At 36.5% G+C, this 18535-nt stretch overlaps 1 protein-coding gene across 1 annotated transcript in view; it reads left to right on the top strand.

Moving 5' to 3' along the window:
* The window catches only part of LOC150108543 (KICSTOR complex protein SZT2-like), a 1022772-nt gene that overhangs the window by 698795 nt on the left and 305442 nt on the right, over nucleotides 1–18535 (top strand). Inside the window, exon 42 of the mRNA XM_090390485.1 lies at nucleotides 4441–4605. Within this exon, the coding sequence (XP_090246611.1) occupies nucleotides 4441–4605 (165 nt within the window). The remainder of the gene's footprint in view (nucleotides 1–4440; nucleotides 4606–18535) is intronic.

Raw genomic sequence — 18535 nt, 5'->3', positions numbered from 1 at the left:
GAGGATCTAGAGGCAAGTGACCAAAATGGTCAGTGCTCTGTGGAATGCTCATGGTGAGAACAGATTAAGAATTTGTCGGTTGCAAAAATTGTCTTGGTTGATAGATGAAAACAGAGGGAGGGATATGATAAAAACATTTACGTTACTTATCATATCCCTCCCTCTGTTTTCATCTATCAACCAAGACAATTTTTGCAACCCGCAAACTCTTAATCTATCCTCACCATGAGCATTCCACAGAGCACTGACCATCTTGGTCACTTGCCTCTAGATCCTCTCCACCACTTCCTCATTCCCAAAAAACCGGATTATTTGTTATGTGACCAGATGTGAGCACAGTAATCCATTTTTATAGGATTAATACAAAGGAAAATATTTGACCGCTTTGCTAGAGATGGCAGGGAAACAGTTCTTTTCTGGCCATATTTGCTTGGAATTTGGTGAATGAATGGCATGGGTTCTCAGAGTCAGTTGTGTTTTATCTGTTAATGGATTCAAGGATAGTGTATGACAAATATTGTACTGACTGATGGTTTGAGTGTCCTACGATTAGTTTTATTACTCCATGGAGGTGTCCATGTGATAAAAAATAATAATAGTGGATATTTCATAATCACTTTATTGAGGTATTATACTCTGGGAAAGTAGGTTTTATTACTAAAGGGCTAGGGATAGTTCAAGGTAAGTGCATGAAGAGAGTATGTTTCAAATACTAAGTACTTTGAATGTCAACAAGTCAGTGGGGGCTGCATAGGATTTCACCATGTGTTTTAAGAGAATTGCTGAGGAACTAACAGCTCCACTGATTGGTGAGATTCTGACTATGGAAAAGGTGCCCAAGGAGTGGAAGAGGGTTAAGATAGTGCCATTGCATAAGGATAGTGTTTGAATGGAAGCATCAAACTATAGACTGCTTTGTATTTCTTATGCAGTTAAGATTTTGGAGAAATTAGTGAAAGATCATATACAAACATTGGACTGAGGACAGTAACTTTATCCTTGAGGATTAACATGGATTTTTTTAAAGGGATGCTGTGACTTTAGTAATCTGATTGCCTTTTATAATAAAGTATCAAGAACAGTTGATGAGAGAGAAGGCATGTAGCACCACTTTTTCGGAATTTCACAAAGTCATTTGACAGGTTGCTACATGAAAACTGATTTTACACTTATGCCATATGGGTTTTAGATATCAGGTTAGTGAACTGGATTAAGGATTGGCAGTCTGATAGAGATTACAGACTTGTGTACGAATGAACAGTATCGAAGCGGAAGGTTACAAGTGAGGTCACTTGTAATTGCTTAACCATTATATCAGGGACATTGTCAATGGGTTGCAGGGGGATAACAGTTATTTGCAGATAATGTACAACTTTCAAGGGTTATTAATCATATGACATATAGGCATATGAATTGTGGTATCAGTTTAATGCAACTAAATGTAAACTCTTGGGGATTGGATCTATCAGTGAGAGGCTGCATAGCATACTCTGTTGGAAAAACTTACTAGAAGAAGTGGAGGCAACAAAGGACTAGGGGGTGATGAAGATTAAAGAAACTTGAAGTTTAAGGAACATATAGCAAAGGGGATGAAGGTAACCCAGACAATTGCTTAAATTCTGAAAAGGATACTGACCAGCAGAGATAAAGACTGTTTATTCCAGTGTATAAAGCCCTGCTCAAACTACATCTGGATTATTGTGCTCAGATGTGGTTACTGGGATGTGAAGAAGATAAAATTAACATTGGAGAAGTTGAGGATTTTGGATGCAGTTGTTTTCCCGACAGCGATTTATGGATATGAGACTTGGAAGTCAGATAAGAAAAGGATTGCTGCTTTTGAAATGTGTTAAGGATATCATATACTGAAAGGCATACAAATGAATGTGTGTTAGAAAAGATCAGTAGAACTTCAAGGCACCTAAGGATATTGACAGAAGAAAGTTAAAATACTTCGGACACATTGGAAGAATAAAAGGAGGCCTTCACAGAACCGTAATAGAAGGTAAAGTTTCTGGGAAAAGAGGAAGGAGTAGACCATCAACAAGATGGATGGATGGATGGTGTGTGTGTAGAGTGACTGATCTTCAGAGAGTTGAAGCCTCCAGAAAAGCACAACAGGACTACATGGCAAGGACTGATGTGGCACATCACCGAGCATCGGAGAGACCACACAGCATCTGTGGATGTCTAAACAATTGATGATGATGAAAGTGCAGAGGCAGATAATAACAAAAATGATATTAGGACTATGCAATGCTTATTTTGAGGATAGACTGAGGGCATATGAACCACAGATTTTGGGAGATAGAAGGAGATGTGATATGATTGAGACATTTAAACTGTTTAGAGGTGGTTACAGGGTCGACACTAGGAGGTTTTTTCATGTGGGAGAACAAGAGGAAGGAGCGAGGACAAGGGGGCCATCCTTGGAGATCACAAATGGAAGTGGTGAGCATGAAAGTGAAGAGTGGCTTTTTTTTTTTTTTTTTTTTTAAATTATTATTATTGCTTTGGCAGGTGGTTGGACTGTGGAATGCATTGCCTAATAGAGTAGTATGAGCATGAACTGTGAATTTAAGGAGTGTTATGATAGACTCGTGTTGTCTAACAGGAGTCTCCCATGATGAGTCTTGTGATGCCATGGAGATCCTGAGCAATAATAAAAGTAAAGAAACAGTTTTTAAATGGGAATATGTGCTTATCAAGACAGTGGCCCAATTATTTCATTCTTTTACTCATTTCTGTAGAGTTAAAGTAATAAGTATGAATGATTTTCTTTTCTCTTCTTTACATTTGCTTTCAAAATATATTCATTCATTTTTTTAGAAATGTCTAAAATTTTGTCATGAATAACAATAATTTTTTAAATAGAAAACATATTACTGCTGTCTTTCAGAGAAAATGACTGGCAGCAGTCTTTCAATGAGTGTTTATTCACTATCACTTTTCATCACCCAGCTTTATGAAAATTAATAGGTATATATGATGTGCTTTGTAATATGTGACCACTGATATTTATTTCATTTTTTTCAGCAGAGAACAAACTATGTGATTCTTAAAATATGTGGTGCGAAACAGATCTGCCTATCTCTTTTTTTCACTTCACTTCATTGCTGTCTGCTGAACAAAGCCTGAACTGCTGTTTTAAATTAAACTTAATTAAAGAGGCTATCTTTAAGCTTTATTACTTATACTGAAATAATATGAAATGGCAAAGAGATTCTTACTTTGTTCTGATTTTCCTATGGAGTGGAATCTAACTTTTAAAAAAAATATCAAATGATAAAGAAACTAGTAACCAAAATTTACTACAACTATAAAATTCATGAAATGATGGTGATGAGGATGGCTTGTCTGCAGCAGAGCTAAAGGTATTTTGCCCATAGCAAAATACATTTAGCTCTGGGTTCACTTTTTTCTTGGGCTGCTATAAACTGCAAGTTGGGATGACTAGAAGAGAGATGATTTTAAATTAAAAATACCAAGAAATTATGTACTTGGTTTAATCTATTATCATAGTGTAAGCAAACAAAGTTTGTGCCTGAAGTATCTTTCAGGACTGGGGCGACTCGTGGCAAAGGTGGTATGACTTCACATCACTTGCCTTAGTATCCCATAATGCAAAGCACATCTCCTTGTGGACATGTATAATGCTGTGCATTATGGGAAGGGTCACTACCCAGATTGGTTTCGTACTTTATTGAGGTCTCATCAGGGGGAGCTAGACCTGGAGGTGAGATGCCCCAGTCCTGAAAGATACTTCAGGTGCAAACTTTGTTTGCTTACACTTGGATAATGGATTAAACCAAGTATATAATTTCTTGGTATCTTTAATTTATAATATAACCAAGTGAAAAACTTGGAACAACTATCTATCTCTAATCCACAGTATTTTAATAATAAGGTGTGACACCTTTTGGAAACTCATATAGGAAAATATGACTTCTACATTACTTCAACATGGGTATTTCACCTCTGGGTCTGGCTCCCACTGATGAGACCTCAATAAACGTGAAAACCGGTCTGGGTAGTGACCCTTCCCATAATGCATAGCATTACACGTGTCTGCAAGGAGATGTGCTTTGCATTATGGGATACTAAGGCAAGTGATGCAAAGTCAATACCACCTTTGTGACGAGTTGCCCCAGTCCTGAAAAATACTTCAGGCACAAACTTTGTTTGCTTACACTTGGATAATGGATTAAACCAAGTATATAATTTCTTGGTATCTTTAATTTATAATATAACCAAGTGAAAAACTTTCAACAGAGATGATTTTAATTAGAGAGGTTGGGACAATTAAGTCGAAGTTGATTTTCAATACAATAATGCTATATCCTTATTGCGTTTTTCATTCATTCATTTATTTTATTTAATTTTGTTCTTCTTCAATATAAACGAAATGAATGGCGAGTAAAAATGTTTCTTCTTTTTCAGTTCATTCAGAAACCTTTTCAAGAGCCTACCAAAGTGCTGCACTTTACTGTTCCCCTTGAACTTATTCACTATATACATGCCATCCATGTGTATTTGAGACATAACTTACTTCATTTTCTGCACAATCCAAAATATATTGATGCTAAGAAGGAGAACCACTTTAAAGTAAACAAATGAATTTTTCTCTTTTATACATGTGTGCTGTTGCTTTAGAAAAAAATGAAATTATTGTTTTATTTTTTGTCAAATTTTCTAGTATTATAATTTAATTTAAAAATGAAGAATAATTTGCTGATGGTGTTCTGCTGCTAGTACAACCAAGACAAAACCTATTTATTTAGTGTGGATAAATATGCGAGTAGACGGATGCGTTTGAAAACAAAATCTTATAGGAATTTTTTTTTTTTTTTTTTTTATTAAATGAAATCTATCATTTACTGCACTTTACAGTTAGCATTCCAATGTCACTTTCTTTGGCTTGGTATTATATTAAGAATTTTCATTTATGTACATAAGTCACAATTTAATTTTTTTTTCTTTATTTATTATTGACTTTCTTCCAAGAGAGAGAGAGAGAGAAGTCCAACTAGATGGCACTGGCAGTTTCATTAACTTCACAAGGGATCAAATTGCTAAATCAGCTTGAAGTCATTTTATGTTCATACGGGGGAGTAATAAGATTCACAATTCGTGTGTAGGTTGGGCTTTTATATATACATTTCATTTCTTCTCATCTCATCTCCATTTTCTCACATTCTTGAATTTAATTTTGTTCTTTTTTATTTTTTTAATTGTCTCCCACTGAAAGGTTGCAAACCTGTAGTACATTAGTAGCTTAGAAGGGCTAAGATTTATTTTTATTATTACATAATCTGGAAACTCTGCTCTAGAGACCTTATGTGAAACTTTTTCAAGCCACTTCAGGTCCCAAGCAAGTGGCACAGTGGTCTCACCAGGCACTGAAATTCCTATTTATACTGCATAACATAACTGTGCTTAAGTTGGTAATCATTCAATATAAAATTTTAATGACTCTCCTCCAACCATTACATCTATTTAATTCTATCATAAATCTCCTGCTTTCCATTCTCAAAGCCATTACACATATTTTAAACACTTTACCAGTAGAGAGGGAAGAGAGAGGAGAGAGCCCATGACCCTCAGTCTGTTTGTAAACAGTATTTTTCCCAGTGAAGTAGCCAGAATGAATAGCTCCTTCACCTCTAGCTGGTTATAATTATATGGAGCATTTTGAAAAACATGCCCTTGATACTGCTATTCTCAAGCCTTTCTAGTTAAAATAGATGATGTTTTCTATTTGGCCACATGGCTCACACACGTTAGACTCCTTCCTCCTCCATCTCAACTGACTGCACCCCAGAATCCAGTTTACTATAGAAAAATAAAATAATGATAGCCTACCTTTTCTAGATACTTTAATTACACATCTTCCCAATGGCACCCTTTCTTTCTCAGTTTTCAGTAAACCCACCCACACAGGTAGATACATACAAAAACTTTCTCCATCCTCCCTCTCAACAATATGATGTTATCCCTTGTTATATTAATGCTTGTTATAGAGCCTCTAATCTCTTCTACCTAGGCTGATCTTACCATTGAACTTTCCTTTATTCACCAGAGTTTCATGTCCAATGGCTACAATGCCAAAAAGGTCATCAAATTAATTGTTCCACACATCCCCTCTCAGCATGCTGACTATAATAATGCTCTCATTGTTCCTTATATCCAGAGTACCACACAATCTTTGCATGGCATTCAAACCTTATTTAAAGTTCGCCACTCTCATCTACCTCCTCTATCAGTTCCAGGTGTTTACAAAGTTCCTTGTTCCTGCAACTTATTATGGTCAAACTGGGAGATCTGCTAACATCTGCTTAGAAGAACATAAAAAAAATACATCTCTCTTGCCATAAAGTATGTTCAGTCAGAGCTTGCTGACCATGCTCTGGATACCTTGCATAGAATCAAATGAAAAAACTACTATGCTTCACCACAAAAATTGCGGAATTAAAAAACCAACCTAATGTTAATAAATATGGTTGTATTAAACTTAGGCCTCCTACCCAACACAGATATGACTAGCCAAAGCATCCATAGAGGACACCACTTTATTGATGCTTACTGTAGGCTTTCACTCTAATCTTTTCCACTTAGTGTTTGTACAAAGTTTTGTGCATTTTTGCAATTTTAATATTGTTTCTCTGAAACAATGTCTCAGTGACCAAGATGAAATATAGGAGTGATTAAACATATTGTTTAATTATTTATTATTCTATTAAACAGTATAACGACTACCAAGAATCAGTAGTCATCAGTGTCTGTGCCCTGATGACTACTGATTAGGTTATCATTAATCCTGGATGATGATGATGACAGAGAAAACTTTTATATCAAATTGAACCTGTTTAACATTCCAAGAAAAGACAAATTGATTCTTCTATCTGGTGAAGTTGCCAGAATTTTTTTATGCACATTCTAATGGGTGATTATTGAGATGGATGGATATGTTGAGAAATCAAACTGAAATGGGGTTCTTCTGTATACAGACATGTCTTGTAATAATCTGCTCTTCAGAGAAAAAGGCTCATCAGGAAATAAAAGCAGAGGTACAAAGAAAACCATGAATTCTGAAAATCAGTGGTATATCCTGAAATCTTAATAAATAATTGCTTCCAGATTCTTCTGACTGATAACTTCTTTAAGGCCATTGAAGCATTCCATTGTTAGATCGTAACTTCTTCTCAATCATGTTTTATCGTCTTACAATTCTCTCTATTTAGTATTTAACTAGTTGTAGGCTGATATATCAATTGAATATGAAGAAAATTTATATTATACTGTGCCATTCCATGTTCTGAATTGCAAGAGCAATTTAAATAAATCAACCTTCAACTGTATTAGGTTATCATAAGCTGATTTTAGGCCGAGGTTCTCTTTATTGTATAGGGTTCCCGCTAAGATTCGAATTATTTTAATGAGCAATGCAATGAAACAATCAGGCAAATACAAGATTCAATTCAAATAAAATTATTTAATACAGTGTCACATAAATTACATCATAACACAGTATTCCCACAGGGACATTACAATTAAACGAATACAAAGCTCTCATTAAGATTCTAGTTTACTACTCAGCTGAGCTTAAACTTTATAATTAAAGATTATATTTAACAGATCTTATCCTTCTTGTTACAAAGGACTTCTATCATAACTTTACTCTGATCAAGGTTACATTTCAAAACATTTTAAATATCAAATCAGTTCAAGATATTCACAAAGAATACAACTCATGAACTATCAGACATTCATTTGTAATTCTTTAAGCTCAGTCAATCAATTTTAGTTCTTGTCGTTCGAGATTCCTAAATTACATCAAATAGGCGTCACAGTATTCTCAGTCAATCAATGAACACTTAATTCAATAATATAGCATTTATCACTTGAAGAAGGAAAAATCTTAGCACATCACACATTAAATCTTGACTCACTGAATACAGCAACTAGGAATAATTTAATTTTGGCGGAATTAATTTTCGTTACTTCTCACTAAGTATAGTAAAGGTAATCTTACCAGGATATAGCTTCATCACATCATAAGGAGATCGAACAATAATTTTAAAGTCCTTGCTGACTTTTACTTTCTAGTAACACAAACTTAAAAGAATTTTCCACTTCCGTGACTGATTTATAGACTCGGGAGAATATTACCTTATGCACTTGGTTTAAATTATCTACCCATTTCTTCTTTTTCTTATACATATTATCCTATTTCCTGCACTATTCCACTGCTAGGCATTAGGAAGTTTTGGTATAAATCCAACTCAGAAAAAGGTAAGTTAAATTGCGAAGCGATTCCCGGTCCTTTAAATTCCGTTTTTTAGCACGTCAAAATTCCCCTCCAGTCTCCAGCTACCGTTCTCTTCCCCTATTTGATTCTGTCTTTACTTACTTTTTTGTATCCACTCTTTCCTTTTTCCTGCCAGTAACTGGTTCTCACCGGTTAGGTTCACATCAAACTTGTTTTTCCCTTCGTATATGGTAATTCACGCTCCAACATGCGCTAGGAGAAATTTGCATGTTTTCTCACAACAACCAATCAAATGATATCACAAAGAATCTTCTGGATATATTAAAATTACATACATTACAGTTTCAAATATTATTATTAAAAGAATAAAGCAAATAAAATAAATGACACTTTAATATAGAGGCTTTTCATGTCTATAATATATTTAAAAATTACATAAATAAAATTAACTAACAAAACTAAAAAGGAATTCATGAATAACATTTTATAAGCAAGAGACTAACAAAATAAATTTAAATAAATCCTGCTTATGATATGGTAGGTCTTGTTAATTATGAATGAAGTATTATTAATTATAAATATCTTCATTCACAATTTAACACCATGAACCTTCTGCTCATGGCTCAAATTCCATATAAGCCAAGGATAGATCATCCATCTTGGAGGACATTGTCCAATGAACAGTGTCCTTTGGAGGAAACATTTTGAAACAGTTTCATTCCGGTCTTTGTAAAGAAAAGATGTAGTGAGTAAAAATTCGTATATTGTTTAATAAAAATGAATCCTACACATTATAAGAAGTGGACTGCCTCCATTGATCTCCAATAAAATACCTGTGAGATATGTTATTGATAAGACATGAAGACACTGACAAAGAGTGAAGGGGACATCTAATGAAAGGGTGGATATTATTTATTATTATTATATTACTAGGTAAAAAGTGTTGCTCTCTAGCTTAATTTAATTTAATTTTGTAACCTAATAGGTAATAATAATAACAGGACTCAGGTTTTGATGTAATAAGGTTTTTTTTTTTTTCACCATAGGTCAAGCCAGTAGTTTTAACATTTGACCAAATCAGTGTAACTTCAGCATACCATGTAGATTGTAGTGTAGCTTGTTTCTTTGTGTGTACTCCAGATGATGATCTTACTCTGGAGGTCGAAACGTTGAGCGATTATTTTGGTTTATATTAAACTGAAGTTTTACTCTAACACGATAGGCATTCCCATATTGTTTTAAGATGTAGAAATGAATGTGCATAACAACCACAACAACTTGTACAAGGTGATGTGCCTTCATTAGCATTCCTGCAATGATCAACATTAGTTCATTGGATAAGCTCCTCCCTATAGTTATTTACTGAGCTTCCAGTTGTATACATCTTGGTTAGTTATTTACATTTTGCAGACAAATCTCTTTCCGTCTCCTGATAAGTTTTTTAATTATATCCATCTGAAATGCAAATATGCATGTCTACAGTTTATAGGTTCACATGTTATTGCTCTGCCTGGCAACTAATAGGACAGACATGTATCACAAATATAAATTATTAATAATATATCAAATATATTATTAATAATAATATTATTATTATATATTAATATTATAATATATAATAATATATTATTATTATTAATAATTATTTATATTATTATTAATAATATATTTAATAATTATATTTAATGAAATTATAATTATAAGTAATGGAATTATTTCTATTCACACCTGTTCTTTCTTTTTCTTATATTTACCATCCTGATATGGCTTATTAATGATGGTTCACTTATTTACAATAGCATTTCAAATATATCAACCAAATGTAGAATCCTCCTTAATGACTGTTTTATAATATCTCCTAAAAGAAACACATTTATTTCTCCTCTATACAGACTTGCTTACAATCAAAGAACTGTCACAATAAGTGCTGCATCCGCTGATATGCAAATCTGAAATTGTGACAGAGCAAAGTGTTTTCTCCTGTCCTGCTAGAAAGTCAGGGTGGCAGTGAGAGATTTCCAGTCTATCCAACATGAATGTTTTAATTTAATTTATTCACTTCAAAAGAGTGGAATAAGAGAAACATGGTTGGTTGAGAATGATATTCTCATTGGAACAGAAATGGCAGAGTATGATGTTTTTCATAAGAAAAGGAAGGGAAAGAAGGGAGAAGGAGGGTGTTGATGATGATAGCAGGAATATTATGTCTGCATAAGGTAATACATAAAGGGAAAATAGTAGAGCAGTATGGTATGAGGTGAGGTGAAGGTTAATATGATGACATATTTAGTGGTGTTGCTATAGGCCTGGGAATGTACAGGCAACTTGGATTAATGAGCAAGAGAAGAGTGATTATTATGAGTGATTTTAATTATGTCAATATTAATTGGAATGAAGAAATAGCACCAAGGAATAAGGGGAATGAATTTCTCAAGTTCTTAGGGGACCACTAGCTTAGGCAGTTATGTCATAGAGAGTGTTTATCTATTAGATCTGATCACATCATCAGAGGATGTGATTGTGAATGAAGTGTTTAATCTTCTCCAGTTGATGAGTGACCATGAGGAAATCACCTCAGTTATAGCCAGTCATAGAACTTGTGTGAAGAAGGAATATATGTGGAACTGCATTGCTATGATTATGAAAAATTTAGACAACTGGTAGCAGTGTGTGAGTGTATTCTAAGGATGAAAAGGCTAAATAAAGTAGGAGTAAAATGGATGAATGAAGAGATTAAGCATGGAATTTGGGAAAAAAAGGCATGCTACTGTGGAGGCAACACAAAATAATATTGGTAATAATCAGTTGCATTAAGAGTGACTCAGTTGGTAAAGATAGTAACAGTGCAGCATGAGCAGAAAATAGCCACTTAAACTAAGAAAATCCTGGTGAATTCTTTTGTTATGTGGAAAGTAGAAGAAAGAATGACTATGGGTTAAATGCATTGTGATGGTACATTGGTACAAACTGCAGAGGATATAATTGAGGTTTTTAATTCAGGTTATCACTTTATCAAAGTATTTTATTTTCAAGAATGTGACGTGAAACTTGAGTGTAGAGGGTATGATTGAGGGGGAGCTAATGGTGAGTGTGTAGAAAGTATATGAGGAATTAAATAAACTTGATTTTTAATAAGGAAGTAGGATTTAGCAATCTATCAGCGCATATCTTGAAGAAATGCTCTAGAAAATTCACAACACCCTTAACACACTTGTTTGATATGTATCGTAACAGGTCAAATCCCAAATTCGTGGAAAGCGGGAAAAATTTTCGAAAAATGTGGAAAAATCAGGAGCGGGAGATCTTCGAGAGACGAGTAGTGTGATAGGTGGGAATAATGAGCAGCGAAATATGAATGAAGAAATTAGAGTGTGGAAGGCTTGAACAATTGTGAAGTTTTCAGAGATGATCATGATTGGGAGGATGAATGGCAAGTAAGAGTGGCTAACTTGCAGAGAGAGAGAGAGACAGATGATCTGAAAGAGATGGTGGAATGTCTCGGGAATGAGATGAGAAGTATGAAAGATTAGTCGAATGGAAGAGATGAATGCAAGGCGAATCAGAGTTGGAATGAGAGAGAGGTATGGGAATGATAGGAGAGAATTGGAGCAGTAGAAGAGAGGGAATGAGAGAGAGAGAGAGAGGGTATGGGAATGATAGGAGAGAATAGAAACAGTAGAAGGGAGGGAATGGAGAAAGAGTTATGGGAACGATAGGAGAGGAGAGAATGGAAACAGACAGAGAGAGAATGAGAAGAATGCAAGGGAATGTTGGAACCAGAGATAGTGATGCCGAGACAGCAGGTAAGTAGGGGAACACAGATTGAAAGAGTTAGAGGAGAGTGAGAGATGCAGATGAGTAATCAAGTAACAGAGTGGTAAGAGCTGTGATGTATGGAGACTCGATGATCAGGTGTGCAAGATAGGATGCCAGAAGACTGTTTGCCTGGAGGAAGGATAGAGTGTGTGGCTATGGAAATTAAGTGGGGTGGATGAGGTGGTTGTAATGTTGGGCATGAATGACTTGAGAAGCAATGTAAATCGGGTGGCGAGAGATCTGAGATTCTTGTTTGAGGTTGTACGAAAGAAAACACAGAGAGGAAAGAGTGTGTGTGTGTGTGTGTGTGTGTGTGTGTGTGTGTGTGTGTGTGTGTGTGTGTGTGTGTGTGTGTGTGTGTTGCCCAGGTATGATAGTTACGAGCTGAGCAGAAGAGCAGTAATAATGAATAGCATAATAGCCAGGATGTGTCAGAAGAGAGGATTGGAATATGTGGATGCTTGGAGAGCATTTGAGTACAGAAAGGAACTGTATGTGAGAGAGACCGCTTGCATTTGAATGAGGAAGGAAGTAGGCATCTGGAGAGATTGCTATTTTCTGAATGAGTTGGTGTGTCAGTGTAGGGGAAACTAGAATTCCCAGGGTGGATGGTAGCAGGGGTGACCTCTTGTGGAAATGGGTGCTTGGGGAAAGGGTAATGACATCAGGTAACACTGAGTCCAGTGGGTTCTGAAGGAGATAATGATAGGTATAGAAGCAGTGACATTTTTTATGCTTTATACTAATGCCGGAAGTATCGGGAATAAAGATGATGAATTGGTGGCACTGATAGCATCAGCATGGCCAAAGATTATTGGGATCTCTGAGACATAGTCGACAGAAAATATAATAACAGAAATAGAAGTAGTATGGTACATCATTTTTCAGCATATAGGAAAGGAAAACGTGGTGGTGGAGTACTGCATATGATAAGAGATGACTTATGTCCTCTAAGAGTGGAGAACTTTGGAAGGCAATGACACTAATGGGTGAGGTTGACGTGGCCAAGAAAGGATATTTAGTAGGGTGTTGCTACAAACCAAGAAGCATAGAGGGTGGGGAGCAGGAGATGTTTAGGCAGTTGAGCTTGGCAAGTGCAAGAAGAATGATTGTTATGGGAGATTTTAACTACAGCAGTATGAGATGGGAAGAGGAAAATGCATTTAGTAATAAAGGAATGGAATTTCTAGAATTCTTGAAGGACAAATGTCTTAGACAACATGTAATAGAGAGAACAAGAGGTTCAAGTGTTCTCCAAATACTAAGTACTCTGGACGTCAGTCAAGGTGGGGAACTGGATGGTATTTCACCATGGGTTTTGAGAGTTTTGGATTTGGTCATAGCATCAGAAGAGCTGATAATAACTGAGATGACATCTCTCCCACCAGTTGGAGAGAGAGTGACCATGTGGTTTTGACTTCGAAACCAATTGACTAGACATGCAAGAGTATCAAAGAAAAGGGAATATATGTGGAATTATAACGCAGGTGATTATAATAGTCTTAGATATCAACTTGGGACAGTTCCATGAAGGTCGGGATTTGGAAGGCCAGGATATCATTATTGCTTGGGAAATTCTGACGGAATATTTGTTAGCAGCAATAGTAAGCTGTATTCAACGAGCATAGAAGAGAACACAATTTGGTGTGAAGTTCATGACAAACAACATCAAACAGGAACTGCAGGTGAAAAAGAGATTATGGAAGAGAGATAAGGAGAGGGGGTCGAGATCAGATACATGAGGAATATAAGTCTCAGGCCAGGAGAATGACTAGTATGGTGAGGAAGGCAAAACTGGAATATGAAAAAAGATTGGCACTAAGATCTGAAGAAAATCCTAGGGAATTTTTTAGCTATATGGCCAGTAGGAGGAGAAATGCGTGTGGAAGAATGACATTCTGGGATAAAAATGGGAATAGAGTGACTGATGCAGAGGACATAGTGAAGTTGTTGGAGTATTTCATCCTGGAGAAATAGGTTTTAATACTTGAGGGATAGGGCAGGTTCGAGGTTAAGAAGTGCAAGAGGAGAGTGTGTTCCAAATATGAATACTCTGGACGTCAGTAAAGGTGGGGAATTGGATGTTATTTCACCATGGGTTTTGAGAGAATGTGTTAAAGAACTGACAGCTCCATTGACCTGGATTTTCAATGAAAGTCTGAGTACAGGAAAGGTACCCATGGAATGGAAAGAAGGGAAGATAGTGCATTGCATAAGTGCATAGCAGACTGGAAGTGTCTAATTATAGGCCAGTTTGTGTGTCATCAGTAGTTGTTAAGGTCTTGAAGAAATTAGTAAGGGACCATATACAGCGTTGGGCAGAAGAAGGTAATGTTATCTGTGAGAATCAACATGGATTTGTTAAGGGGTGCTCTTACTTTAGTAATATGATTGCCTTTTATAATAAAGTGACAAGAGCAGTTGATGAGGGAAAGGCATATACTGCCCTTTTTTTGAATTTTGCAAAGGCATTTGACAAGGTGCCACATGATACGCAGATATTTAAGTTGCAGCCACATGGGTTTAAATGTCGGTTTAGTCAACTGGATTCAGGATTGGCTGTCTGATAAGTATCAGACAGTTGTCTACGGTGGGGCAATATCAAGGAGGTAGAAGGTTACAAGTGGGGTTCCACAAGTCTCAGTGCTGCGACCTGTGTTGTTCAACCTTTATATTAATGACATTGTCAATGGACTGCAAGGAGATGTTCAGTTGTTTGTGGATGATGTGAAGATGGAAAAGGTTATTAGTAATAGTGCAGATATGGCAGCCCTGCAAGAGGATTTGTTTAAACTAGACAGATGGGCAAATGAATGGGGGGAGGATGCCAGTTTAATGCAGCAAAGTTGGGATCCATCGATGCGAGGCTGCATACTCAATTGGAGAAGCTTTACTGGAGGAAGTAGAGGGAAGAGAAGAGATCTGGGGATGATGATTGATAGAAAACTGAAATTCAGAGAGCATATTGCAAAGGTGGTGAAGGTAACCCAGAGGATTGCTGCAAAGGATGCTGACCTGCAGAGATAAAAGAGTTATCATTCCATTGTATGATACTGATCAGACCACACTTAGACTATTGTTCTCAAATTTGGTCACCAGGATTTGAAGGAGATAAATTAACTGTGGAAAGGGTACAGAGGCAGATAACAAAGATTGTTTCAGGAACTGTACAATGTTAGTTATGAGGATCGGCTGAGGGAAGGTGGACTGCAGAGTTTGGTGGATAGAAAGAGAGGTGATATAATTGAGACTTTTAAACTGTTGAGAGGCAGTTACAAGGTTGATACTGGGGAGTTCTTTAACTTGGTAGAACAGCAAGAATGAATGATAACAAGGGGCCATCCATGGAAGTTATGAAAGGAAGCTGTGAGCAAGAGGGTGAGGAGTGGTTTATTTGCATGGAAGATGGTTGAACCATGGAATGCATTGTCTGATAGAGTGGTGAGAGCAAGAACGATCAAGGAGTGGTATGATAGACTTTGTGTTTCCTAGGAAGGTCCTCCCATGAGAAGTCTCTTGACTCCATGGAGGCCTGAATAATAATAAATTGTTTTACTCACAAAGGGGAGGGGGAGAGGAACTGAAGCTTCAAATTGTAAGCTAATCTATGTGTCTGGAGTTGTTGTTGGTGAGAGTTAGCGAGGACCAGGATTCAGAATCGGTTTGATAATGACAGTATTCTTTGATGGTCGGCATGGGTTTGTTAGGGGAAATCATGTTTTGCAATCTGCTTATGTACTACAACATGGTGACTGATTCACTGGATAAGAGAGATGCATAAACAGTGGTATAATGAATTTTTCAAAGGCCTCTGATAGATTGCACATGAAATCTGGTAACCAAATTGGAACACATGGGATTGGATAACAGACTGGTGACTTGTTTGATGGATTGGTTGTCAAATAGGTATCAGCAGATTGTGTATAGGGGAGAGGTATCCTAAAAATAGGAAGTTCACTTCCTTTTTTTAGGATAAAAAAAGTGGAGTGCTGCAGAGGCCTGTTTTGCAGCCATTATTGTTTAACTTGTATGTTAGTGGTATATGCTAAACTGCAGATATGTAGCTGTTTGCTGCTGATGATGATGCAAAGTTGGGAAGAACTATGAACTGCAAAGTAGATGTTGTGGTCTTGCAGGAGGATCTCAGTAGACTATGTGTGTGGAATTAGTGGAGCTATCAGTTTAATGTTGCAAAGTGTATAGTCTTGAAATTTGGGATGCAGAGTATATAATTAATTTGGAAATTTTGATGGAAGTGGAAGAGATGAGAGATCTCTGAGAGTGATGTTGGATAGAGACTTGAAGTTGTGGGGTCATATTGCTGAAATTGTGGGAACATCACAATGGGTTTTTTTAATGATGAAGAAGACCTTGACATGTAGAAGCAAACAGGTTATGATTCCCTTGTATAAATCATTAAACCACCTATGGATTACTGTGTGTGCAGATTTGATTGCCATGTGTTCCAGTTTAGTTACCAGATTTCATATGGCAGTCTATCAGAGGCCTTTGAAAATTCAATTATACCACTATATATGCATCTCTCTTATCCATTGAATCAGTCACCTTGTTGTAGTACAATGTGATTTCCTCTAACAAACCCATGCTGACCATCAAAGCATACTGCTATTATCAAACCGATTCTGAATCCTGGTCCTCACTAATGAGGATATATTAGGCAGAGTTCTGATTGTGAGAATGCAACTCGCAGAGCCTTGTAAATAGAAAAAGGAAAGAGAGTGCTATGATTAAGACATAAGTTGGTGAAGGGTTGTTGCCAGATTAATGTGGAGGAGACTTTTCCTAGCATAGCATAGAGGGAGACAGGGGTAGAACAAGAGACCATCCATGGAAGGTGTAAGCAAGGAGTGGGGATCACGTTCTTTGCATGGATTGTGTTTGATGAGGGAAATGCATTTTCTGGAAGTGTGGTGAGTATGGAAAACTGTGAATGGATTTAAAGCATGGTTTGATGATCTTTTTGCACATGATAGTGTGGACCTCCCATGATGATTCTTTGACAGGTCCACGATGAGTTGAAAGTGGAATAATAGAACTTCCCACAAAGACTTTTCTGATTTTTGTTTAATATGTGGTATCATTGTACTTAAAAATACATTGCTGTTGTACAATGTTTAAGAAAAGCTGCGAGTTTTTTTTTAGAGAACTAAACATGTAATAAAATAAATCGATTTGTTTACCAACATTCCATCTGAATGTACTGCCAGACATTTTAAGTTATTTTTAATTTTTATGCAAAGATTGTTATTATTAATAATATATTTCCATAGTTGCGCAAGTGGGCCAGGAGGCTTGGTACCTTCGGATGCCTGGTTACAGACATTAGCTTCATGCCATCAGTGTTAGATCTGGAAAGCTGTGTTATGTTATGGAGCAGTGAGTCATGCTACACATTTTACTGAGCAGATGGGTGTGGCAGAAGCCTGATGAACCTCTCTTAGAGTGCATAACCCACAATATGAAATTCAGAGGTGGTAGTGTGATGGCATGGTCCTGTTTTTCCTGGTTTTGCCTTAGACCTCTCTGTGGTGCCATGAACATTGAACTCCAAGAGATATCTGAATATTCTGGGCAATGCAATGCTGTTTCCTACTTTGTGGCATTTCTATGGAACTGACCATTGTCTCTTTCAATAAGACATTGCGCTGTCATGCAGCTGCTGCTGTAACTGTGTGGTTTGTAGACATGAACATCACCACACTTGATTGGTCTCCACAGAGCCCTGATCTCAACCCTATTGAATATCTATTGGTTGAACTGTAGCATCAGGTGAGGTCAAGGGACGTTCATCCGTCACAGTCCAGGACTTCAATATGCCTACAGGATGAATGGTCCAAAATTCCCATTGATCACTATTGTATGCTTGTGGAAAGTATTCCCCATAGGATTGCTGCAGTTATTGCAATAAAAGGATGTCCTACATCTTATTAAGGTTTGTGCCATGGTTGTTTGTTTGTTCTTCATGCTATAGTGTCCATTGACTTCTTTCCAAGCTGTGTGTGTGTGTGTTGGGGGGAGGATAAATCAGAACTATTACACTGTTGCTGTGATACAATAGAAAGAAAAATATGGAAATCTTTGGAAATAGCATTAGATTCTAAACATTTAAACATTAACCAAAGTAATTACTTGTCTGAATACATCCTAGCCTTCATTAGTTGAACATGTTCACGTGAATACCAAAACACGCAGAACGTTCGGAACAATTATAAATAATTTAAAAAATAACATGAGTATCTTCTGTATAACTGCATAACAGTTAGTCCTTACTATTTTGTTTACCAGTTTATATATTTACACCTAAAGAAATCTTGTGCAATTGGGATGAAATGTCATTTTACTAAGTACAGTGGTATCTCGCTAACCTGAACCTCTTTAGTCCGAACCCTCCAGTAATCCGAACTGCAGTTTGAAAGAAAAAAAGTTTTA

The sequence above is a fragment of the Typopeltis vanoorti genome, chromosome 3, assembly GCF_054136105.1.
Source record: "Typopeltis vanoorti isolate ZY-2024b chromosome 3, IOZ_Tvanoo_1.0, whole genome shotgun sequence".
Taxonomy (NCBI): domain Eukaryota; kingdom Metazoa; phylum Arthropoda; class Arachnida; order Uropygi; family Thelyphonidae; genus Typopeltis; species Typopeltis vanoorti.
The sequence above is the reverse complement of the archived record's forward strand: the minus strand, read 5'-3'. Positions and strand labels throughout refer to the sequence as shown.